The sequence below is a fragment of the Pituophis catenifer genome, unplaced genomic scaffold, assembly GCF_029215685.1.
Source record: "Pituophis catenifer annectens isolate HBS135680 unplaced genomic scaffold, rPitCat1.0.hap2 SCAF_12, whole genome shotgun sequence".
In the NCBI taxonomy this organism is placed as follows: domain Eukaryota; kingdom Metazoa; phylum Chordata; class Lepidosauria; order Squamata; family Colubridae; genus Pituophis; species Pituophis catenifer.
In genome coordinates this window covers 25,941,251-25,966,511 of record NW_027256892.1, presented here as the reverse complement: position 1 = coordinate 25,966,511, position 25,261 = coordinate 25,941,251, and the positions used below count along the sequence as shown (strand labels likewise).

Here is a 25,261-nt window from a genome sequence, read left to right as displayed (position 1 = left end):
ATTTTGGAAAACAGCCTTTGAAGTTGACCTAGAGAAATGGCCAAAAATCCATTCTAAGACAAATGCCAGATTTTTTTTTTTTAGACTTATGCGTGTCGTCTAAGATCTGATTTCCCCTCTGGTCTAAAAGGCGTTGTGATTTTCCACAACAGTTAGAAGAGTCTGTCCTTAAGTGGAACGGAACTCATGTTTTACCCATGGATGCCCCCGGCTCAGTCTGGGGCAGTGCTTCTCATCAACTGGATGGGGGGGTTCCAAGAGTTGAGGGTCCACACCAATTAATGTTTATTTATTTATTTATTTTTTAATTTGATTTATATGCCGCCCTTCTCCGGACACTCAGGGTGGCTTACAATGCATTAAACAATAGCCTTCATACTTTTGTATATTTTATACAAAGTCAGCTTATTGCCCCCACAAACTGGGTCCTCATTTTTACCTACCTTAGAAAGGATGGAAGGCTGAGTCAACCTTGAGCCTTGGCGAGATTCGAACCAGCAGAAATTGCAGGCAGCTGTGTTAATAACAGGGTGCGTAGACCACTGTACTATCAAGGCTCAACGTTGCTGAGAAACGTCGGTCTAGGAGGCAGTTAAAAGATTCTCAGGTTAGCAAGTATCTGAGATACATCACTCTCCAGGTTAGGAAGGACAGGAGGTCTTGATCAGCACCTCTAGAAGTTCAGTGTTTCTGCCAGTTGGAGGCAGCCTTTCTTTTCTTAATCCCCGCTAGAAAATTACGCAAAGGTTTCCTTACTTCGGGCGTCTGCTGGTTGAGTGATGTTCCCCAAACATTTGAGACAGAACATCAAAGTCTCACTGATGGCCAGTGATGAAAACAAGCCTCCTCCCCTGTCCCCCCAGCAATGTGCCCACGTTCTAAGGAGGCTGTCTTCATTTTGGACCTTGCTCTGACAGGTTTCACTCCTCAGCCCTTGATCTGTTGGGGATTGCTCCAACGGAGAGAAAGCTCGCTTGTTTTCAAGCAGGTGGAATTGATCCGAAGGCAGTTGAAAGGAATAGGAAGTAAGGGAAGGCTGGAAGAGAAACCAAAGACACCCCCAAAAAGCATTCCTTGGGAGAACCTGTGGGTATTGTCTGCAGGTCTGTGACTTTGGCCCCTTCTTGTTTACATTTGGTCCCTGGTCATTTGAATCCTCATAACAGGACTTTTCTGGTAGATATATATTTATTAATATTTTGCTTCTGTAATGACAATAAAAATGTGATTTTAATTTAATATTTATGAAATGTATTTGCTGTCCATCTCATATCTACCGACTCTGGGCAGCTTACATCATACTTTTAATACTGAAATAAAATCATCTCCATCAAAGGCCACTGAAATACCAAAATATATAAAGAACTCTGTTCTGTGGCTTTGCTGGCTCCTTTCAAGGTTCAAACACACACACACACACACACACACACACACACACACACACACACACACACACGTCTCTCTGTTGGGAAATGCATCCCAGGTATGAAAACTCACCATGGCCAACTCATCACAGCCAACTCGCTGCAGGACAAGAGTTACACTAATATTGAAGAAACGATGATATAGAATCATTAAAGAAAGGATGAAAAAGGAAGGGACAGAATGAAATTTGAAGGACAAAAATTAAAATATTATTTTAACTATTTTAAATAATTGAATTGAATTGCTGAATTGTCTTTCAGCAAGTTGTCCTGTGGCAAATTGGCCATGGTGAGTTGGCTGCAAGTTGTCCCATTCCATCCCAACCCAAGTGAAGGCCAAGAAAACTACTGAGCTCTCGCTGATGGAGCTCCAGCTGGCCTGTTCAAGGCTCAGCAGAAAAGGATTCCAGAATCTCAGCAACCAAGCAGGTCTCTATTGATCCAGTCAGAGTTTTGATACTGATCGCTCAACGAACACATCTCCAGAAAAACAAACCTCAATTTTCTACAAGCTGCCGATCTATTGATGTGTTGGACTATAAATGCCATCATTCCCAACCTGTTGATGATGGAGGGTGTTCGACTGAGGAAGGCTGATCCCACGCTCTGCAGTGCTGGTGTCTTAATCAATGATCCTTGAGTATTGTAATATTGAATTTCCATGGTATCAGGCATGCTTTTTTTTTAATCCGCAGAGCTAGTGGTCAAGAACAGATTTTGCTTTCCCAATAACACAATATTTATTTATTCTGGCCATTCCCAGAAATATGTGAGCCACTCCTCAAAGGTACATCGTTCATATTCCTAAAATGTACAGCCACAATGGAGGACCAAATCCCTGCCCAGTCGGAAGTGTTGTGGGAATGAGAGATTGGGCATATTTCAATTGATAAGTATTGGAGGCTACTTAAACCAGTGTTTCACGACGTTAACAACTTTAAGACAAGTGGACTTCCACTCCCAGAATTCCCCAGCCAGCAAAGAATTCTGAGAGTTGACATCCACTTGTCTTAAAGGTTGAATTAACACCGGTTAGGCTGTTCTCATTGGAATAAGGAGTCAGAAGAGAAAAGGAGGCAGGATGGTGGATTTGCTTTGACGAAAGAGTGCAGCTTTTCTTTTGACCTGCTTGTCCTTGTGGATGGTACCACATCAGGGTTGACTTCAGAACTTGGCAAGATGGCCAAGCCATCTGTGCAGGAAGAAGAGAGCGAGGAAGGCAAGCTGTTTTACTTCGAAGCAAGCAAACTCTCTGAGATTCAGTTTCATCTCCAGATAGGAAGGAACAACTGCTAGAAAATCCTGGAGAACTTCTCCCCATTGGGTGGGATGCTACTGAGCCAGGTGGACCAAGGACCTAGTCAGTTGAAGTAGTGACTCCCTAAGAAGGCTCGGTGGGTGAGTGCAGGAAACCACACTTCTAATATTCACAGTCATTTCAGTTCAGGATGGTTCCTGAAAGGTTGAGTCAAAATATTTTATGGAAAAGTTGATGTTCAAAACAAGAGAAGGAGGTGACCCTGTATCTCTATTCTGTGAGGGACCCAAGGGTGGAGAATGGTTGAGACGCTGCTTCTTTGGAGTGGTCATATGGACTCTTTTGTACCGTGGGACATTCATTTCCTGGGAAGGCTTCACCACAATAGATTTAACCCACATAATCCCCTAGCACCAGAAACGATGGTCACCCAACCCACTAAATTCTAAACCAGGAGTCAGCAACCCACAGCTCTGGAGCCGCATGTGGCTCTTTCATCCCTCTGCTGCGGTTCTCTGTCAGTGCCACAATTTGGAGAGGAGCTTCCAGTTAAGGGATGGGGGGGAAGCATGGCGTCCCAGGAAGAGACTCTATGGCAAGGGGTGGGTTTTCTGGTTGGCTCCACAATTGATAGGGCTTTTGGTTAGGACAAGTAGAGGAAAAAGGACACCGCGCTAGGAGGAGACTCTATGGTGGGGGAGCCGGACTTCCGGTCAGCTCCAGAATTGATTGGGGGGCTTCCGGTTTCTGGCTCTTTGAGGGTTTAAGGTTGCCGACCCCTACTCTAAACCTAGCTTAGAAAGCATCATGGCCCCATGCACACAACAGGTTGCACCCCCAAAAGAAAGCCTATGATGCCTGAAATATTTGCCCCCCCTGCCCCCCCCCAGAGCTGGGGTCTTGCAAGATTCTGCCTTGCAAACCCACCCACCCCCACAACCCCACCGAGCTTCCCAAAGTGTGTCCTGTGGACTCAACCGGGCGGGCCACGGCAGTGTGTGTTTCTGTATTTTATTTTATTTTTTATTTTTTTTCTGGGGTGGAGGGTAAGAAGACTTGAAGTCAAATGTCTCAAAGTCAGATCCCTTTTTAGTATGAATTTGCTGTATCTCATTCCGAGCACTAATTCCAATTTAATTGCAAGTGGCCCGAAGCCTCTTCAATAGGAGTAACAAATGGTTTGATTTTGTAAACTTCATCAGACTGCATTTTAAATGCGACACAGTAGCCTGGCTCGAATGCCAATGAAGCACTGAAGTAGCTCTCTGTTTACTAATTATCCGTTTTTACTTCAAGCCACGCTGGCTGGCTTGTCTGATTAAATCGGATTTGTGGGATACAGAGCAGCTAGCAGAGTTTTCTCTATAGTAAACGAGATTGGAGCTATGGAGCGCCTGGCTGCACACTGTAAATTATATTTCCTTTTAAAGGGGACGTGTCTCTTTTATGCCTTCGGCCTGCCTGCTGCATATTAAACATGACGGGATGGGAGAAGGAACGGAGCCGGGTTTAACTTTTAATGGGATGTGTGTCTCCAGACGTATTTATTCCCCCCCCCCCACGCTCACCGGCAGAGCCACCCGGTCCGGCTGCAGGGAGGATGAGCGGCTGTGCATTTAGCCAGCAGGGCCTCTGGTTTGGGAAAAGAGGGGGGGGAGGAAGTGGGCATTGGAGAAAGGGGGAGGGAAGGAAGGAAGGAAGGAAGATGGAAAGGAGGGAGAGAGAAGGAAGGAAGGAGGGAGAGGGGGAAAGGAAGGAGAGGAGAGGGGAAGGCAGAAAAGGAAAGATAAGGAGAGGGAAGGAAAGGAAAGATAAGGAGAGGGAAGGGAAGGGAAGGGAAGGGAAGGAAAGGGAAGGGATGGGAAGGGATGGGAAGGAAAGGAAAGGAAAGGAAAGGAAAGAAGGAAAGGAAAGGAAAGGAAAGGAAAGGAAAGGAAAGGAAAGGAAAGGAAAGGAAAGGAAAGGAAAGGAAAGGAAAGGAAAGGAAAGGAAAGGAAAGAAGGAAAGGAAAGATAAGGAGAGGGAAGGAAAGGAAAGGAAAGGAAAGGAAAGGAAAGGAAAGGAAAGGAAAGGAAAGGAAAGGAAAGATAAGGAGAGGGAAGGAAAGGAAAGGAAAGGGAAGGGAAGGGAAGGGAAGGGAAGGGAAGGGAAGGGAAGGGAAGGGAAGGGAAGGGAAGGAAAGATAAGGAGAGGGAAGGGAATGAAACATAGGAGAGGGAAGGAGAGGGAAGGGAAGGAAAAAAGGAAAGGAAAGGAAATGGAGAAGGAAAAGAAAAAAGGAAGGGGGGGAAGTAAATGGATGAATAAGGAAAGGAAAGGAAAGAGAAGGAAGGGAAGGGAAGGGAAGGGTTTGAAAGATGAATCAGGAAAGATTCAATTGTAGCATTTATAACATCCAGCAGTGACCGAGCTGGACTTGGTAAGAACAGCTCCTGGTACAGCATCAGTTGCACAAATGCTGCTTTTCCAATGGCTAATACTTAAAGCAGTTCTGGGCACCGGAGATCAGCTCGTGGTTCCCTGCCTCTCTTTTTCTTTCAACCTCCCTCCCTCTCTCTTCCTCTCTTGCAGCCCCTCCGTTGCGTCCCCCAAACTGGGTGCCGGCCTGTTTTCACCTTTGATGTACGTTGCGTTTATGGTTTGCTCCTGCTGACTTGAAGGAAACAGGCCCACGTCCGGGTGTTTTCCTGACAAAGCCACACATGCCTGACCCCACTTGTTCCTCTCTCCCGCCCTCCCCCCACCCCTTGGTTTCCCTTCCCCTCCCTCCCCCCCCCTTCCCAAAAGAGCCAGAAAGGCCAGGAAAGGTGGCCCTGCCGTGCCACGTCACGGAGCCATCCTTAAGCCTCCTCGGCTGTTGTGGGGGACTTTAATTCCACAAGCTTGACCTCCCTTGCCCCTTCTTTCCATATCTATCTTTGTGCTGGGAGCTTTTTATATTTTAATTTGCTTTTGAATGTCCTGCAAAATTAATGGTATACTTTTCTCTCTCTTTGGGCTATTGTGCGCCGTACAGTCCTGCCGAGGCCCCTTGGTGTTTTCTGATAGCGCCGTTACCGTGGAAATGAATGGCCGCAATGCTTTTCCCCATCCATATTCTCCCGTTTTAATTGTTGACAGTAAAAAGCATTTAAATGCTCTAAATTTGTAATCATCTTCTAGAGAAGGGGAAAAAAAGGGAGGGAAAAACATTAAAATGTCAAGCCCGTGAATAAGTCTACTACTCCCTTTCCCATTTCTGGGGATTGCATCTCCCTTCTTCAAACACCCTTCCCCCACCCCCACCCCAAAATAAATGCCTCGGGGGCTGGATGTCATTTGGGGGTGACTTCTCCCCATTTTCCTTACTTTGCTTTGCCTGAATGTTCCAATATCAAAACAAGGAGGATTTGCCGTTTTCACCAACGTTCCATTTTAGTCCCGTTCCGGATAGGACAAGCGATGGAAAAAGGGTTGTTCTTAAGATCTCAAAAAGGAAGCAAATGGTTGCCCCCACCCCAACACACACACACACACACACACACACACACACACACACACACACACACATATTTTGGAAAGAGATTCAGTGCAAATGGACTCCACGATTTACAGTTTGGATCAGTTTTAAAAGCTCCGGTCCATCCCAGCTCCATCGTTGGCTTCTAGTCTCCATTTGAGAGCCTCTAACACAATGTTTCTCAACCTTGGTAGCTTGAAGATGGGTGGACTTCAACTCCCAGAATCCCCCAGCCTGGGGGATTCTGGGAGTTGAAGTCCACCCATCTTCAAGCTTCCAAGGTTGAGAAACACTGCTTTAACACTGGTGAAAATCATCTCCCAGTGGCTTCAAGCAGATGAAATGGGACACACTGGATTATTATTATTATTATTATTATTATTATTATTATTATTATTTTTAGGACAAATGTGCAAACAGCCTTGGGAGACTGCAGAAACTAAAAATCTAGGGCCAGGGCCATCAGGAGTATCCTGACAGTCAGAACAACTGATCAGTGGAACAACTTGCCTCCAGAAGTTGTGGGGGCTCCAACACCGGAGGTTTAAACAGCCATTTGTCTGAAATGGTGTAGGATTTCCTGCCTGAGCAGGGAGATGGACTAGAAGACCTCCAAGGTCCCTTCCGACTCTGTTATTCTGTTAATACCGGGACATGGGCTGAAATTGGGCTGGGGGTTCAGCGGTAGAAGGACACGGTGGGGTTGATCCTTGGACAGCCATCTCTCCATGTTCCCTCTTACGATTTAATCAAGTCCTAAGAAGGAGGTCTCCAGGTTTTGACCGATCAGGAAGCATGGAAGCAGCCGAGTCCCCCAAAGTCAAAATGGCGACTGCAAATGCAGGATGGATGAGCCAGGTTTTGTGATGGGGCCATTCCAGACGCCATCTTGACTTGCTGGCCATCGTCCCCCTTCTCAGTGGATTCCTGGAGGGAAAACTAAAGGAGCTACAGTAGGAAAATGAGGCCAATCCAGGGGTGAAATCCAGTAGATTCTGACAGGTTCTGGAGAACCGGTAGCGGAAATTTTGAGTAGTTCGGAGAACCGGCAAATACCACCTCTTCCTGGTCCCAGAGTGGGTAGGGAATGGAGATTTTGCAATATCCTTCCCCAGGAGTGGGGAGGGAATGGGGATTTTGCAGTATCCTTCCCCTGCCATGCCCACCAAGCCACACCCACCAAGCCACACCACGCCCACCAAGCCACGCCCACATAACCGGAAGTAAAAAAAATTGAATTTCACCACTGGGCCAATCAAAAGAGGAAAAAAAAAACAATCTCAGCACCACAAACTTGAATTAATTCAATAAGCAGAAGAAATATATGGAAAGAAATGATAGGGGCCTTGAGAATGCCATGATATAACAAAGGTGGTAGAAATACAGAAACGGGCCGGGCATTTTTGCCCACTGCTGCTTAGTCCCAAGTCTGGAATGAATGTATTTTAGAGGGAGGGTTTTTCTTTAAAATTATAAATCTGGCTATGGGAATTAGCGTTTCCGCCCTCCCACCCCCTCGGCCACGTGGCAGATTGAGCGTCTGCCTGGGGGGGTGCGAGGGCTGTTGTGCCAGCAGTTGGCAAGGCTGCCAAAGACTAGACAAACAACCTTGGCAGTTGCCATGAACAGGGTCAAGCCCCTACCTCACCTCCACACACGGATTTGGCTCCCGAAAAAGCTCTTTATTTCCTGGCCCCGTGCCAGCCAGCCCCTTCAGGCTCTCGCTCGGCTGAACATCTGCCAAAGTTGGCCAAAAGGAAACGGTAGAGAAAGGCTGGTGCCCTTTGTCCCTTTCTTAACACTCAGCCTGCTGGAAAACCAGCCTCCCGGCTTCCCACTCGTCTGGGGAAGCCGACAACATTTTGCAAATGAAGTAAGATTTGCACGCTCTTACTGTATTTCACACCTGCAAAGCATTTGGGGAACAAGAGGACTGTAAAGAACCAGCCAAAGAGATTTGATTGACGGAGAGATTCTTGCAATGGGGCTGTTTATTGTTAATTTATTTAAGACATTTCTATAGCCATCCATTTTTTCAGCCAGTCCCGGATGGCTCCCAGTTCTTCAAACATGGGGGAGAAATAGGAAGATTTTGACCAGGCCCCGGGCAGGACTCCCAGGGTCTATGAACCTGAATGGGGAAAATATAGTAACTCTATTTTCACTAACCTGTAACTGAAACTTTTCATTCAATATTGTATACAGGCAACGTCCTCATTTATAGCCTCTTGACTCCAAAAATATTGGTTAACTTCGATAAATCTCACTGTTTAAAATGGTTAACCTCCTTAAAAAAGGAAATTTTCTATTCCTTTCATGGCTTAATAAAAAGGCACATCTATCGCATATGTTAAAATTTTGATAACTGTACTTTACACACCTATAACAGAATCTCTATCTACGCCTCTTATGCCTTTAAAGCAGGGGTGAAATCCAGCAGGTTCTGACAGGTTCTGGAAAACCGGAAGCGGAAATTTTGAGTAGTTCGGAGAACCGGCAAATACCACCTCTGGCTGGCCCCAGGAGTGGGGTGGGAATGGAGATTTTGCAGTATCCTTCCCCTGGAGTTGGGTGGAAATAGGGATTTTGCAGTATCCTTCCCCCGGAGTGGGGAGGGAATGGGGATTTTGCAGTATCCTTCCCCCGGAGTGGGAGGGAATGGGGATTTTGCAGTATCCTTCCCCTGGAGTGGGGAGGGAATGGGGATTTTGCAGTATCCTTCCCCTGGAGTTGGGTGAAACTAGGGATTTTGCAGTATCCTTCCCCCGGAATGGGGAGGGAATGGGGATTTTGCAGTATCCTGCCCCTGGAGTGGGGAGGGAATGGGGATTTTGCAGTATCCTTCCCCTGGAGTGGGGAGAGAATGGGGATTTTGCAGTATCCGTCCCCTAGAGAAGGGGTGACTCTAAAAGGGGTAGCTGTAGGGGAGTTGCTCTCCTGATGTACCCAGTGGGACACCCACCATATCTTTTTTTTATTATTATAAAAGTTTTTTTATTTTTATTTCTCATAAAACATATACAAATGTTCGATCTCTTTAACCATTCTTATCACACATATTATCTTTTGGTTTCCGTATTGGTTCCTTCTTCAAGGGGAAGGAGAGGAGGAAAGGAGAAAGTTTTAAAGAGTAGAAGGAGGGAGGGAAGGGTAAGAGGAGAGACGGAGAGGAATGGTGGTTGTGGAAGAAGGGAGATATGGAATGGTAGAAGAGCGAATATATTTTAAAGGACACCCAACCCCATCTGAAGGGCTCTCCAAAGGCCTGCTGTGGACGCTTGCTGCCTCAGCCCCCAGATAAAAAGGGGGAGTGATCCAGCCCTGCCAAGACAGGATCTCTCCTTCTTGGAAGTAGATCCTGGGAATCTGCTGCTCTCCTCAAGACCAAGCTGGATGGTCTCTGGGGGGTGCCATCATCTTCTATCCAATTGGGTTGAAAACCAAATCCTCTTTTGGAGACAGACTTATTTTGTGTTCGTGCGTCCTGAAGCAGGTTCAGCACGCACGATGCTTCCTCCTGCCCCTTCCTCCCCCCACCCCACCCCCCATTATCGGGGCCCAATTAGTTCCACAAATGAGAGTCTGGGGGTGCCTCTGTAGATTTGTTCCAGCCCTGCGCACCGGCCTGGCGTCATTGTCCGGCCTTCCTCTCCTGCTGGCAACCTTTATCTTGGCCTCAGCGGGTGCAACTTACGGGAGACCGCTCCGGTCAGGCGTCCTGCCGGCTGGGGGCCGCTTTGCTACAGCTGGCCGAGGTGCTCAGGCCCTCAGACCCCTGACCTTTGCCCCCGGTCCTGCTGACATTTTGAAAGTGACAGCCCCGAGGCCTGCATACTTTGGGGGATTTACTCTTTGTGGGTGCCTCTCCGCCCACCCACCCCCTCCTTTTGTTGCCAGAAGTGGCAGGATTGGGAACACCAACAAGGCTTGGCCAGGCTGCGTGTGGGGCTGGGGAGCAGGGCTCTGCCTCATCTCCCCCTCCCCAGGCGGGAAGTAGATAAGAGGGATTCTGGCCCACGTCAAAAGCGGTGGCTTCTCTTTTTCATTCTTGGCCTCATTCATTCATCGCCAGGCAGGGTTTTTGCCTGTCATTGGCAGGGATCGGATAATTCCTGCTTCCCCACCCCGCCTCTGCTTGGCAGAGCATCTGCAAACCAACAGGTGCATTGAGGAGCTTCCCTTTTCCCAGACTCGGTTAGGGAAGGAAGGAAGGGCAGAGCTGGGGTTCTTGCAGGAACAGTTGTTAAGTTGTTCCTGCTGTTTTGGCTCTCCAAATTTGAAATCTGTGGGGTCCTTGATGCTCTCTGAGCTGGATGGTTTCATTATCACTGCTAGAAGGAATTGTGAGTAGTAGAGGAGGAGGGGAAGGAGAAGGGGAAGAGGAAGAAGGAAAGAAGAGGAGGAGGACTGTGGCTTCTTTGCGTCTCTGAACTTGGCTGTTTTCTTACAGACCTTTAATCGTGCAACATCATCATCGGTGCTAGAAGCCTGTATCTGGAAGGTTGTTTGCCTGCAAGCACTCCAACCACTAGGCAACATTAATAAGTACAGGGCTAAGGAATGGGCTGGGGGTGCAGTTTCTTGTGGCAGGCGTGGTGCAAATGACATTTATCTCCTTGCATTTGAAAGCTCTGCAATGCAAGGTGTAAAAATTAAAAAAATGGAGACGATTGCGTGGAAGGGGTGCTCGCAGCGAAAGAAGGCACAGCTCATTGCCCAAACTCTCAAGGGTGGGTCAGAAGAAGGAACCAACCCGGAGCTGCTCTGGTCAACTCAGTTTCTTTTGCATCCTCTTAAGATGCAGACGGAAAGCCGTCTCTCCAGAGCTGAGCTCCTGCAGGGCGGAGGAAGAGGAGGAGGCAGCAGCTGTGTGCTTGGACTAAAAAAAAACAGCTGCTGGCGAATGCTTAGGAGGGGATGCAAGGAAGGGGCTTGTAGTGGAGCCTCTAGAAGTCATGGGTGCTTCATCTCTGGAGGTCTTTCAGAGGAGACTGGGCAGCCCCTTGTCTGAAATGGAATAGGGTTTTCTGCTTGAGCAGAGGGTTGGACTAGAAGACTTCCAAGGTCCCTTCCGGCTCTAGTCTGATTCTGAGGGCCATCATCTCTTCCGTGAAGGCAGCAATTGTGGTTCCTAGGTTTACAGTTTATCGATCCAGCCTGAATTCCTGGGATTTCTGCTTGTCCATCTCCTGGAGAAGCTGGGAAACACAGAGGCTGCTGCCTACATTTGGGTGACAAGGGAGGCTCAGTGACCTCACATTTGTCCTCTCCCCCCACCCCCACCCCGAAGTCACTGGCACTCGCATGCCCACCGCTTTACAAATTGCTACCCTGAGAGAGCCCGTGTCTATTTAGAGGTCCTCTCCAGGAGGAAGCTGGCATTTGCCACGCAAGATAATGAGAGCTTTGTGCCGGGAAGGTGTGCGCCACCTGGGACCGGCTCCAGCAGGGCCCCTCCCCTCCGGGGTCTAATTGGGGAGGAAGCCAGTACAGGTGTGAACAGAGAGGCTGCTTTGCTGGCATTGGGTTGGACTGACTCCCGAGGCGCGTGGCTGTGTCAGAGCGAGAGGAAGGAGCTGGGCTTTTATGGGCATCAGGAAGTATTTATCCCTGAGCTGTTCCTGCCAAAGGCATCCGACGGTGTGTGTGGCTTCATAAGCAGCTCTGTGCAAAGACCCAGAAGAGAAGGAGCAGCCCCCCCCAATCCCCCCCAGATCACTGATTTATGAACACCCGTGGCTTTTGAGGGTGGTGGGTGTCGTTCGGCTTCCCAAGTTGGCCTGTCTTAGAAGCCCAGTTGGGACTTTCAGAGCGCCAAGCGCATCATAAAGTCTTTTGTACCTTTTTTTTTTAAGGCACCAGGCTAGAAACCAGGAGTCTGTGAGTTCTAGTCCCGCCTCAGGCATGAAAGCCAGCTAGTGACTTTGGGCCAGTCAATCTCTCTCTTCATCCAACTCACCTCACAGGTGAGGAGGAGGAGGAGGAGGAGGAAGGAGTACCAGCAGTGTTCGCTGCCTTGTGTTGTTTCTAAAAATAATAAAGGCAGGATATAAATTAAATAAATAAAGTGCAGAGAAGAGCATCAGAGATGATTAGGGGACTGGAGGCTAAAATATGTGAAGAAGGTTACAGGAATTGGGAATGTCTAGTCTGATGAAAAGAAGGACTAGGGGAGACATGATAGCAGAGTTCCAATATTTGAAGGACTGCCACAAAGAAGAGGGAGTCAGGCTATTCCCCAAAGCACCTGAGGGCAGGACAAGAAGCAACGGGTGGAAACTAATCAAGGAGAGATTCCACCTGGAAATAAGGAGGAATTTCCTGACAGTGAGGACAATTAATCAGTGGAACGGTTTGCCACCAGAAGTTGTGGGTGCTCCATTACTGGAGGTTTTTAAGAAGAGATTGGAAATGGTAGAGGGTTTCCTGCCCGAGGAACTAGAAGAACTAGAACTTTGGACTAAAAGACCTCCAAAGTCCCTCTTAACTCTGTTATTCTGAGTTCAATCCCCTTTATTGGATATGATAATGCCGTAATGGACCGAAGGTGCTTGTAACCTTCCCTGCCTGTGCCACACCTGAGAAATAAAAACCCCACAGCTGACCATTGACAGGTGTCTTCGGGTTGCCTTCACAAGACACCCTGAGATGATGCCCTCCTTGGCTGCGAATGAAGCTGGCGCTGCTGTGGTCCCCAACCCAACCCAGCCCTCCCTCCCTCCCTCCCTCCTGGACCTCACCAATCAGAAGGAGGCAAAGAACGCCTTTCCTTAGCTTCTACCTCTCCTCGCGTTGCCCACCATGGTGTCCCCTCTCAAAAACCAAATTCCACCTCACAAGTGGAAAATGGACGCGTAGAAACGCTGACAGGTGGCTTGGAGAGGCAGAAACATTTGAAGGGATCGTGGCCAGGGGTGACATCTCACAGGTTCTGGAGAACCGGTAGCGGAAATTTTGAGTAATTCGGAGAACCAGCAAATGCCACCTCCGGCTGGCCCCTGAGTGGGGTGGGAATGGGGATTTTGCAATATCCTTCCCCCAGGAGTGGGGAGGGAATGGGGATTTTGCAGTAGCCTTCCCCTGGAGTTGGGTGGGAATGGAGATTTTGCAATATTCTTCCCCCGCCATGCCCACCAAGCCACGCCCACAGAACCAGTAGGGAAAAATTTTAGATTTCAGCCTTGATCGTGGTTCCTCTCCACTCCCCACCCCGCGTGGTTTGCTTTGACTGGATGGATGCCCTGGGAATTGGATTCGAAATGTGTTGCCAATTTTTTTTTGTTTTGGATGGCGGGGGGAGATCTTTTCCGGACCGAAAGGATGTTACTCAGGAGCAGCTCTGCCTTTGGGCTCCTTCCTGGAGTGACCTGCGTTCTGCATGCAACCAAATTTAGCCTTTGTGATGAAGGCAATTGGCATCGCTTTCCCATCCCCGGTTTCCTTGCAAACATAATCATGGACAGTTCATTTCTGGCATGCAAATGAAGTCACAATTGCCTCTCATTTTCTCTTCCTTTCCCCCCCTCACCCCCACCCTTTTCATTCTTTCAAGGCAGCGCACAACATTCCTTGCAATGTTGTGCTGCTGCTAATGAATTGCTCGTATAATTTTCTAGATCATTTTATTTTCCATCTTTCTCCAAAAGGGCCTTTCAGAAAGCTGCTTTATTCTTGCCGGGGTGATCTGATTTTTTTTACTGTTTGATAATGTTTCAAGATGATCAACGATGCATCAAGTGGAGGACATGGGTCTTATTCGCCATGTGTAAACATTGAAATGAGAGAGGGAGAACTTGGTCACTTCTGCGGATACAGGCCGGAGAAGAGTCTTGGGTCAAGTGGCTGTAGACCCTTCCCTGGGGATTCTCCAAGGGTCCACAAGCAGGAGACTGAAGTCAAAATGTTGACCCTCCTCCTTTTAGGGCAGCGGTCACCAACTGGTGGTCCGTGGGCCAGTGGTGGTCCACGAGAAAATTTTGGTGGTCCACAGAGAACTTATTTGCATTTTTTATATTGCACTAAATCAGGGGTCCTCAGACTACAGCCCCTGGGCCCGATACATGCAATGAACATTTATGTTGCTGCAGAGAGTCTCCCCCTTCGGGGCCTTTTTGTGTGGGTCAGAGGAGGAGGCAGAAATTCCGATGTGGGGTCTGCTTCAGCCTCCTGGTGTGGGGCTTTGGGCGAAGGCTGGAGGGAAGCACCGCTGGTGGCAAAGAGCCGGAGGGCCTCGTTCCAGTGGGACTGCATCATGGCCTGGAACTGGTTGACCATCTCAGCCTGCTGAGCCTCCAGGCGCCGGTATCTGGCCTTGCACTCCCGCAGGTCTTCCCTCTGCTTGGAAAGCCTATGCTCCTAGTCCTCAGTGAGGTGCTTCTGCTGAGCCTCCTTCTCAAACAGATCCAATTTGAACTGAGCCAGCTGTTTTGCCAACTCTTTCTCGTGGTGGCTGCTTAAGCTCCAACAACTGCTTCCTCCCTAAAGAGCCCGGGCGGGCAGGGGAGGAGTGGCTGGGAGGGGAGGGGCAAGTATAGGGTAGTGAGGCGCCCCTCAACATGAGTGACATAAAGTTGGCCAAACCCACCCAGTCACATGACCACCTAGCCACGCCCACCCAGCTGGTCATTAGGCGGATCATAAATCCTCAGGATTTAAAATTATGAATTTAATGGTCCCTGAAGTCCGAAAGGTTGGTGACCCCTGTTTTAGTGGATGAATACCTCCAGGAATACCTCCTTGGACAATTGGGGTGGGAGCTGTTGGAGGTGATGCTGAGCTGACAGTGAGAATGAAGAAATGGGCTTCCTTCTGAACGACATCATGTCTTTCTCAGCCCTGAAAATGTTCCCAACTGAGCTGGTGTTTATTTCCTGCTTCAAAGAGAAGCAGGAGCATCTTCTGAAGTTGCCTCTGTCTCTCAGGAAGACCCCCATAAATGTCCTGGGTTGCCCCAAACTCTGGAGACCAAGATGAGTCCTCCTGCCCATCCACCCCAGGAAGATAATTTTCAGAATATTTGGGTTTTCAGAGCCGTGAGAAGAAAGTCCTGATTCTTTTGGAGTTAAGTGCAGAAGTTTTTTCCAGCAGTGGTTATTGTTATTGTCATTTTTTTAATTTTACATTTTCAAAATAACCCCTGGTTTGCCTGTGGATATGTGGGAAGCCCATTAGAGAAACCATCTCTTTGCAATTGCAGATGGCGAAATTACACATCATCTACCCTAGGAATATGCTCGCACTTCTTATTTTCCGTCTCTCTTTAATTTACCTACTATTTCATTTTATATTATTCTATTGTAATTTGCTCCCTAACTAGTATAATAATCAGGTTTCATTAGAGAGAGGGGGGAATGTTTAGTTAATAAGTTCCTTTGATTGTTGCCTTTGATAGAATTCAATATATTAAAAGTCACAACCTTCGCTGCTCTAGTTTTCTTGCAAGGAAGTTGTATGGTGAAAACTTGCTTGGGTTCCCTGCTGTAAAACAGGTAGGTAGGCAGATAGACAGGAGGTGGTGGGAATGGATGGATGGATGGATGGATGGATGGATGGACGGACGAATGGATGGACAGATGGCCACAGAGACAGACAACTAAAGAGATGAAAACTCCGAATGCTGAATGAGTCAAGTTTATATAATTTCATTTCTCCCAAGAGGGAAACAGGCCATGGTGAAATCCAGCAGGTTCTGACAGGTTCTGGAGAACTGGTAGCGGAAATTTTGAGTAGTCAGAGAACCAGCAAATACCACCTCTGGCTGGCTCCAGAGTGGGGTGGGAATGGAGATTTTGCAATATCCTTCCCCCAGGAGTGGGGAGGGAATGGAGATTTTGCAGTATCCTTCCTCCAGGAGTGGGGTGGGAATGGGGATTTTGCAATATCCTTCCCCCAGGAGTGGGGAGGAATTGGAGATTTTACAGTATCCTTCTCCTGGAGTCAGGTGGGAATGGAGATTTTGCAATATCCTTCCCCCTGGAGTGGGGAGGGAATGGGGATTTTGCAGTATCTTTCCTCCTGGAGTGGGGAGGGAATGTAGATTTTGCAGTATCCTTCCCCTGCCACGCCCACCAAGCCACACCATGCCCATCAAGCCACGCCCACAGAACTAGTAGTAAAAAAAAATTGGGATTTCACCACTGGTAAAGACTATCCATGGAGAGAACAGGTTCGTGAATGACAGAAACTCCCTGCACAGATTTGTGAAAACCTGCCTGACCCATGCATAATTCTTATTTTTCCCCCAAATCATCAGAATTAAAAGAAATCATGATAGACAGGTAATAACTGTGAACTAATTTGCAAAGTCTTCCTGATTGACTTTGTGCTCTTCAACCCAGGTAGGACTTCGTGACCGATGGACGTGTTGGCCACTGTCTCTTTTTCCCTGACCGTTCACAAGAAGTTGTCCGTGTCCCAGACGCAGGGAGTAGAAGCCTGGGACGGGGCCGTCTGGGGGTGCAGGCCTTTCTGTGCACCTGGCCAGGCATTTCTTCTGGAGGTGACCATCCATTTCCCTCTTCCTCCAGGCTCAGACATGGCTGTCTTCTGCTTGCTCTGTGGGAAACGCTTCCAAACGCAGACAGCCCTGCAGCAGCACATGGAAGTGCATGCTGGCGTGAGAAGCTACATCTGCAGCGAGTGCAACCGCACATTCCCCAGCCACACGGCCCTCAAAAGGCACCTACGCTCGCATACAGGTAAGCCGGGGGGGGGGGGCTGCCTGGGAAACATGCCAGGACAGCGACGGGCAGGGGATTTGCAGGGTTGCAGAGGGTGGGGGTGAACCATCGAATGAGGAGCACATGGTGCCAAGGTTGAGGAACATTGATTTGGCCAGCTGTCACTTCCCACAAAAGGAAAAGGCCTGTGCTTGCTTGGAAGTGGGGCAGGCTGCTCATTTGACCCATTGGTGTCCACCCTTCCTGCTGCAAATAATACAGAAAGAGGCCACACCAGGCCTTAAAAATTTATCTGCTGTTGATGGGTGCTTCATTGGAGTTCCCTTGCCGATCTGTCCTCGGAAGACACTGTCCCAAAATATTGCAGGATGCTGTGAGCTTTAAAAGAAGAAGAAGAAGAAGAAGAAGAAGAAGAAGAAGAAGAAGAGGAAGAGGAAGAGGAAGAAGAAGAAGAAGAAGAAGAAGAAGAAGAAGAAGAAGAAGAAGAAGAAGAAGAAGAAGAAGAAGAAGAAGAAGAAGGGATTTCAAGGAGTAGAATCTTTTTGTTCATCCTCAGCTCCCATTTCCTGGACAAGGATCTGATCAGATTTGACCATTTTGAATGGCGTCTCTGCATTGTGCGTGTCCGAGAGAGATGCCACAGCTGCTGCAGCACCAGCGGGCATGGCTCGGCTGAGCCTAATCATAACGGATGCACCAGCCAGTTTTAGCACAAATCACATTTATGTGTGTGTGAGAGAGGGAGGGAGGGAGGGAGGGAGGAAGGAAGGAAGGGAGGAAGGAAGGAAGGAAGGAAGGAAGGAAGGAAGGAAGGAAGGAAGAGCCTTGGTGGCGCAGCAGACTAAAGTGCTGTTAACTAGCACCAGCTGCCTGCAATTACTGCAAGTTCGAATCTCACCAGGCTCAAGGTTGACTCAGCCCTCCATCCTTTCGAGGTAGGTAAAATGAGGACCCGGATTGTGGGGGCAATAAGCTGACTTTGTATAAAAAAAAGAACACCGCTTAAGGGGTCCCCGAAAGCCCTACTAAGCAGGTATATACAAAAGTATGAAGGCTATTGCTTAACACATTGTAAGCCGCCCTGAGTCTCCGGAGAAGGGCGGCATATAAATTGAACAAACAAGGAAGGAAGGAAGGAAGGAAGGAAGGAAGGAAAGAAAGAAAGAAAGAAAGAAAGAAAGAAAGAAAGAAAGAAAGAAAGAAAGAAAGAAAGAAAGAAAGAAAGAAAGAAAAGGGGGAGAGAGGAAGTGAAAGAGAGAGGAAGAGAGAGATGTAGAAGTTAACTTAGGTTGTCAACTTCATTCCTACTAAGAATAAAGATTAGAAAAAGGAGATGCTCTGTTTAGCTGCTTAAAAGGTTAAACAGCTGAACAGAGAATGTAGAAAGAAAGAGAGAGAGAGAGAAAAAAAGAAAGAAGGAAAGAAAGAAAGAAAGAAAGAAGAGAGAGAAAAAGAAAGAAAGAAAGAAAGAAAGAAAGGAAAAAGAAAGAAAGGAAGGAAGGAAGGAAGGAAGAAAGAAAGAAAGAAAGAAAGAAAGAAAGAAAGAAAGAAAGAAAGAAAGAAAGAAAGAAAGAAAGAGAAAGAGGAAAGAGGAAGAAAAAGAGAGTGAATGTGTTAAAGGTATAATGTCCCAGACTGCTGTCCTCTAACTACCGAAAGCAGTCTTAGGGCTGACTGCACCTGTTGGAGTGCAGCCCCCTTTGCCTTCTGCAAAAAGCCTCCTGTGTGCTGATTCATCCTCCGTCTCCTCCAGCCCCATTTGCTTCCGGAGTGGCATCTTTTGCATCAGCAGCTGCATTTGGGGCACAAGCCTGCTCCTGGCCGGCTCCTGGCACTGGCAGACCCCTGATTCACGTGGCTGGTTGGATAATAAAACCTGGTTGCTCTACCGGCGAGGGAGTGGGCTCCTGCTTTGGGGATTGGCTGCCTCCCTGGCTAACCAGGTAACAGGAGATTGGGGGGAGGGGAAGACGGGGTCCCAGGTGCAGCCAGCCAGCCAGAGGGGGCTGTAATTAGTCCCGCTTGTCCTGGACTTAATGTCAACCTCATTAAGCGGCCTTGTAAAGTGAATCAACGAGCCAGAAATTGGATTTTTTTTTAAAAAAGAAAACAATCGGGGGTTTTGTGTACAGTAGACAAAGCCCCAGGTTCCTGCTTCTGAGAAGCTTGTCTAAAGCCAACCGTTACTGGTTAGACCGGGAGAGGCCAGATTTAAACCAGTTAACACAGAACTGCTTCGTTGAAAACTGGCTTCTGCGAGATTTTAGCCCCTGGTTGAGCCGAGGGAGCCTATTCTAAATATGCACCAACTAGGAATGAGAAATGTTTCCGAGCCCTTTGAGAAGATTTTTCTCCACCCAAGACGAGCTGTTGGAAGAAGGGGCTTCCGTGGCAGCTGAGCCCCATCAATGCTCAGAGGTGGCTTCCTTTGAAAAATTAATTTGACAGATCTGTTGTCACTCCCGACAGAGACGCACGGAGGAGGTTTGCGGCTGCGTGGAGAGTTTGTGTAGGTGTGGCTGTGCTTGTGTGTGTTGTCTGCCTTTCTTTGCCTCTTCTCTCCAGGAATAAGAAGTTTAAGGGTGCAAAAAAGCCTTGAAACAAGGGAAGGGAAGCAGCAGAGGCAGGAGTGACCTTAGAAAACGGTTTTAAAAAGCCAAGAGGATGCCCTGTGTGACACCCATATAGGAAAACCTGGGTGGAATTTCCATCCCACAATTGCAGCCTCCCTCTTGACTTTTCGGACCTCACCCTGTGGACATTCCTGATCGGAAGCAGAATTCCAAAGTCTTTACAGCCATGTGTGCCTGCACCTGGGAAGGGAGTTGAAGCCGTTCCCATTGTACAAGGGGGAAAACTGAGGCTGAGAGCTCAAAGGAAGAATCTGTAGCCATGGCGAGGGAAGGGGGGACCAACACTTTGCCTTCATTCCAAATCCAACAAATTCTACTGCCTTTCCTTGCTCAGCTCCAGAACCTACTTCTTCTCCCCTTCTGCAAACTAGGTTTGGTATCAAAAATGGAGAAACCGATCAGCTTTTTCAGAAGCGAGGAGTGGGAGGAGAAGGAAGGAGAAGGAGGAGGAGGAAGGAGAAGGAGGAGAGGAGGAGGAAGAAGAAGAGGACGATGAAGAGAAAAGGAGAAGAAGAGGAGCAGGAGGAGCAGGAAGAAGGAGAGGAGGAGGAGAAGAAAAGAAGAGAAGAAGGAGGAGGAGGAGAAGAGCGGAAGGAGGAGGAGGAGAAGAGGAGAAGAAGAGGAGGAGGAGGAGGAGGAAACAGAAGAAGAAGAGCAGGAGCAGGAGGAGCAGAAGAAGGAGAAGAAGAAGAAGAAGAAGAAGAAGAAGAAGAAGAAGAAGAAGAAGAAGAAGAAGAAGAAGAAGAAGAAGAAGAAGAAGAAGAAGAAGAAGAAGAAGAAGAAGAATGGATGCCTGGAGAGTCCTAATTTAGGAGAATTTGTGCCTAAAGACCTGTGTGTTTTGGGGGGGGGTAGCTGTGAAGCATCTGGGGGTGGGGGGCCGAAAGGGAGCCGAATTTCCTGGGCCCGAGGAAGTGGAGGCGGCCGCCTGCGAGTCTATAACAAGCGGGAGAATTTATGCTCAGGCACGAGTTGGGTTTGACATGGGGATAATGAAAAAGCGTAGGTCATTGTGGATGACTTAAGCTTTCAGCAGCGGAGGCAAATGTATGAAATGGGAGCAGCATTACACGCTTGGCGGCTTTGCACATCTGCAGCGGGACAAGTGAAATACAGTGGGGCCATTCTTTACCATAAACTTGTGGCCGTCGGATTTGCCGAGCCTGGAGAAGATTGTAATTACACTGACAAGACAAATCAGCAATATTTAAATATTCATGAACAAAGTCTGGGGTGATCAATCTATCTTTATTGTCCTTCCATTCAGCTTCTGTAATAAATATTTTTTAAAAGAGAGGGAGAAGGAGCTGAAGCGGCTCACTTCCTCCTCCTCCGTCCCTTCCCCCCACCCACAACCCCTCCTTGAAGAAGGAATCCAGAGATTTGGAGCGATTGGTGGCCACAATCTGGATCTTCTCAGCAACGGTCACCAGAACGAAGCTGACGGGGGGCAACAATTCCCTGAGAACTTCTCCTGGGCAGCTGCATGGATGGATGGATGGATGGATGGATGGATGGATGGATGGATGGATGGGGAGCAGCAGAAGACACCAAAAGAACCGACATCCTCTGGGTGGAAAAACTTTCCATATTCCACCACCTGTTGATTGGCTACTCCAGAAAGAAGATCTATCTCAGTGATGGTTAACCTTGATGCTGAGTGCCCAAAGTGTTTGCACGCACATGCAAATGCACGCATGTGTACCAGAACCCCCAAAATGCAATCCGAGCACCCCCTGTGCATGTGCCCTGTCCCCCCCCCACGCTCCATTTTGGCTTCCAGGTTGGTGCAGGAGGCTGCACCAACCTGGAAGCTAAAATGGGGTGAGGGAAAGGGTCACGTGAGGCCCCCCCACACCCCGTTATGGGCCTGGAAACTTTCCTGCACTAACCTGGAAGTCAAAATGGGGCATGGAGGGTGCACAAGGCCCCCCCCCCATGTCCCGTTTTGGGCCTGGAAATTTTCCTGCACCAATCTGGAAGCTAAAATGGGGTGCAGGGGGGCCACGTGAGGCCCCTCGCACTCCACTTTAGGCCTGGAAACTTTCCTGCACCAACCTGGAAGTCAAAAGAAGAGCCTTGGTAGTACAGTGGTCTAAGGCACCCTGTTATTAAGCTGGTTATTAAGACCAGCTGCCTGCAATTACTGCTAGTTCGAATCTCCCCAGGCTCAAGGTCAACTCAGCCTTCCATCCTTTCTAAGGTAGGTAAATTGAGGACCCAGTTTGTGGGGGCAATAAGCTGACTTTGTATAAAATATACAAAAGGATGAAGGCTATTGCTTAGCGCATTGTAAGCCGCCCTGAGTCTCCGGAGAAGGGCGGCATATAAATCAAATTTTAAAAAAAAATGGGGCACAGAGAGTGCACAAGCCCCTCCCCATGTCCCATTTTGGGCCTGGAAATTTTCCTGCACCAACCTGCACTCCCCGCCCTCCATGCATGCGCCCCGCCCCATCCCATGCATGCATGCGTGCACGTCCCCCATGGGTCCCACCCCCTAAGCATGTGTGGCAGAGACCCAAAGACCAGCTGACTGGCGGGAGGTGTGCACGCATGCATAGTGGAGCTGGGCTGATGCGACGGCTGGCGTGCCCACAGAGATGGCTCTGCGTGGCATCACGGGTCTATCTCAAGAAGAATATAAGCCCTTCCCCCAGGTGGCACTGAACCTTTTTCTCTCTCTCGTGTTCCCATCCTACAATTCTTTGCATTCCACCTTGTCCTCAAAGGTCTACTAAAAAAACATCTCCATCCCTCCTGAAGACCCCCGTCCTCATGATCAGCTTCACCAACAAGACCCCAGTTAGCCAACTTGGCTTCTAAACCTACAGGGAGGACCTAATTTTTCAACCCTTTTTAACAAGACCGCTATAAATCCAGAGGCCTATTGTTTCATCACAGGGATGTTTTTACGACGTTCGTTGAAAATCATTCCTGCTTAGACAAACTTAGATTGTGGCAGATAAAGGAGAAAAGTGGGTGGGTGGGGAAAGTATCCCTATTAGTTACAATTAAGGATGTCAATATTGCAAGCATAAAATGATTCGTCTTTTCTACCCCAAAGTTGAGTATAACGTTGAACAAAGAACCACTGCAAATGGCTTCAAAGTATTTGTTGCACAATAAAGGTTTCAATTGTAAGCTGATTACTTTGGTATTAAAGTCTGTGGGGTCCTTGGGGGTCTCTGAGCTTGGCTGTTTTCTTGCAGGCGTTTCATGACCCAAACCAGGTAAGATCATCGGTAACATAGTGACTAGCACTGATGATGTTACCTAATTGGGTCATGAAACGTCTACAAGAAAACAAGCAAGTGTCAGGTTTCGATGTCGTCCCAAATAAAATAAGTTGCATTTCCAAACAAGTAGTCTTTGAAGAAATCTTTCATTTTATTAAGAACGACAACCTGTCCCCGATTGTGGGGTAGCCAACACTGACTTCCTGACCCCAAACCTTCCCTTTCCGTTCCCCAATTCTCTGCGTCTCATTGGCCCTCTTCCAAATCACTCTCCCCATATCTACTACTTCAGCTCCCAGGAATGTCCCCCCTCCCATCTCATCTCCTAGGGGATATTATCTTCAGGGAAAATAAGTAGGTGAGAAGCCAAGCGTCCTCTTGCCAGCTGCCTCCCTTCTCCTTCTTATGTCAGCACTAGAGTAAATGCAGGTTGAAGTGCTGACAGCAAGCTCAGAGAGCACCGAGGACCCCTCCTTTCAACCCTGAGCTACCCATCGCCCCTGGGCCCTTGGGGGTCAGGCGTGGACCTGGCCTCTTGGCCGCAGTTGGCTTCCCTCTGACCCTCCCATCTTGGCTGCAGGCGACCATCCGTACGAGTGCGAATTCTGCGGGAGCTGCTTCCGAGACGAGAGCACTTTGAAAGGACACAAGCGCATCCACACCGGGGAGAAGCCCTACGAATGCAACGGCTGCGGGAAGAAGTTCAGCCTGAAGCATCAGCTGGAGACCCACTACAGGGTCCACACGGGTAAGGGGACGTCCAGCCAGCCTGCGGGAAGCAGTTCTCTCTCCCCCCCACCCCACCCCCTGACCCTCGGGGCTGCTTGTGCATCAGGGCGTTGGGCGCAGGATGCCTGCAGCTTTTGTAAATAGCAGATCGATATTTAGATTGCTTTTTCTGTTCATTACTTCATTATTCGCTCTGCCTGGGCATGGAATGGGTATTGATACGGAGGAAAAGCAAGGCTGTTAATTACTGCACTGAAGGAAGCCCCCCCCCCGGCTTTCGACCGCAGCTGCAGCCGACGGTATTTGGAGGGGCTTTCTGGGAAAGACCCCCCCCAGCCCAGCTGGCTCTGGCCTGGGAAGGCAAGGATTGGCCCCAGACTAGCCCATGTAAGGCCCGAGAGCAGGTGGCCATTCTCACTCTGCCTGCCACTTCTGGGGGGTCCAGGAAAAGGGTCCCCTCCACACTGTTGCAATAACTTGAATCATCCCCCACCCATGATTCCCCCTCCTTCTCCTCCTCTTTCTCTTCCCTCCCTTATTTCTCCTTCCTCTTCTCCTTCTTCTCCTTCTTCTCCTCTTTCCTCTCTTATTTCTCCTCTCCTTCTCCTTCTCCTTCTCTTTCCTCTTTCCTCCCTTATTTCTCCTTCCCCTTCTCCTTCTTCTCCTCTTTCTTCTCTCATTTCTCCTCCCCTTCTCCTTCTTCTTCTCTTTCCTCTTTCCTCTCTCCTTTCTCCTTCCCCTTCTCCTTCTTCTCCTCTTTCCTCTTTCCTTTCTCCTTCCTCTTTTCCTTCTACTTCTTCTCCTCTTTCCTCTCTCCTTTCTCCTTCCCCTTCTCCTTCTTCTCCTCTTTCCTCTTTCCTTTCTCCTTCCTCTTTTCCTTCTTCTACTTCTTCTCCTCTTTCCTCTCTCCTTTCTCCTTCCCCTTCTCCTTCTTCTCCTCTTTCCTCTCTCCTTTCTCCTTCCCCTTCTCCTTCTCCTCCTCTTTCCTCTCTCCTTTCTTCTTCCCCTTTTCCTTCTTCTACTTCTTCTCCTCTTTCCTCTCTCCTTTCTCCTTCCCCTTCTCCTTCTTCTTCTCTTTCCTCTCTCCTTTCTCCTTCCTCTTCTCCTTCTTCTCCTCTTTCCTGTCTCCCTTCTGCTTCCCCTTCTCCTAATTCTTCTTCTCTGCTTTCTCCTCCTCCTCTTTCCTTTCTCCTTCCTCTCCCCTCCTCCTTTCCCCCTTCCTCCTTCTCCCACTCCGCAGGCGAGAAGCCATTTGAGTGCAAACTCTGCCACCAGCGGTCCCGAGATTACTCCGCCATGATCAAGCATCTCAGGACCCACAACGGAGCCTCTCCTTACCAGTGCACCATCTGCCTGGAATACTGCCCCAGCCTTTCCGCCATGCAGAAGCACATGAAGGGCCACAAGCCGGAGGAAATCCCAGCCGACTGGAGGATAGAGAAGACCTATCTCTACCTGTGCTACGTCTGACGGGAGAAGAGAAGCTGGAAAGGACTGGACAGAATCAACCCCCCTCGATTGCTCCCTTCCCTTTTCCTTTTTTCACCCCCCCCCCCAAACCCCGCAATTTTCTTTCTCATTTTGCTTTTGGTTCTATTCGCCCAGCAGTTGCTGGCCCCTCCTTGCCCAGCTTCCATTGCCCTTAAGGAGCAGGTGGGACAGGGAGAAACGAGGGAGAGGGAAGAGAGGCCGTTGAGGTTCCTCAAAGAATCCCCCCAAAGGAGCATCCCCTCAGCCCATCTAGCTGTGAAGTTGTCTCACGTGGTGGTCGTGAGTTTTGGGGTGCCTCGTAGCTCCAGAG

The 25,261-nt window shown here is 48.7% G+C and overlaps 1 protein-coding gene across 1 annotated transcript in view; it reads left to right on the top strand.

The window, feature by feature from the left end:
* Positions 1–25,007, top strand: part of ZBTB16 (zinc finger and BTB domain containing 16) — a 132,953-nt gene extending 107,946 nt beyond the window's left edge. The window contains exons 5-7 of the mRNA XM_070952633.1: positions 16,708–16,878; positions 23,312–23,479; positions 24,701–25,007. Coding sequence (XP_070808734.1) covers positions 16,708–16,878; positions 23,312–23,479; positions 24,701–24,930 — 569 coding nt within the window. The 3' untranslated portion in view covers positions 24,931–25,007. The remainder of the gene's footprint in view (positions 1–16,707; positions 16,879–23,311; positions 23,480–24,700) is intronic.
* Positions 25,008–25,261: the final 254 nt, after the last annotated feature.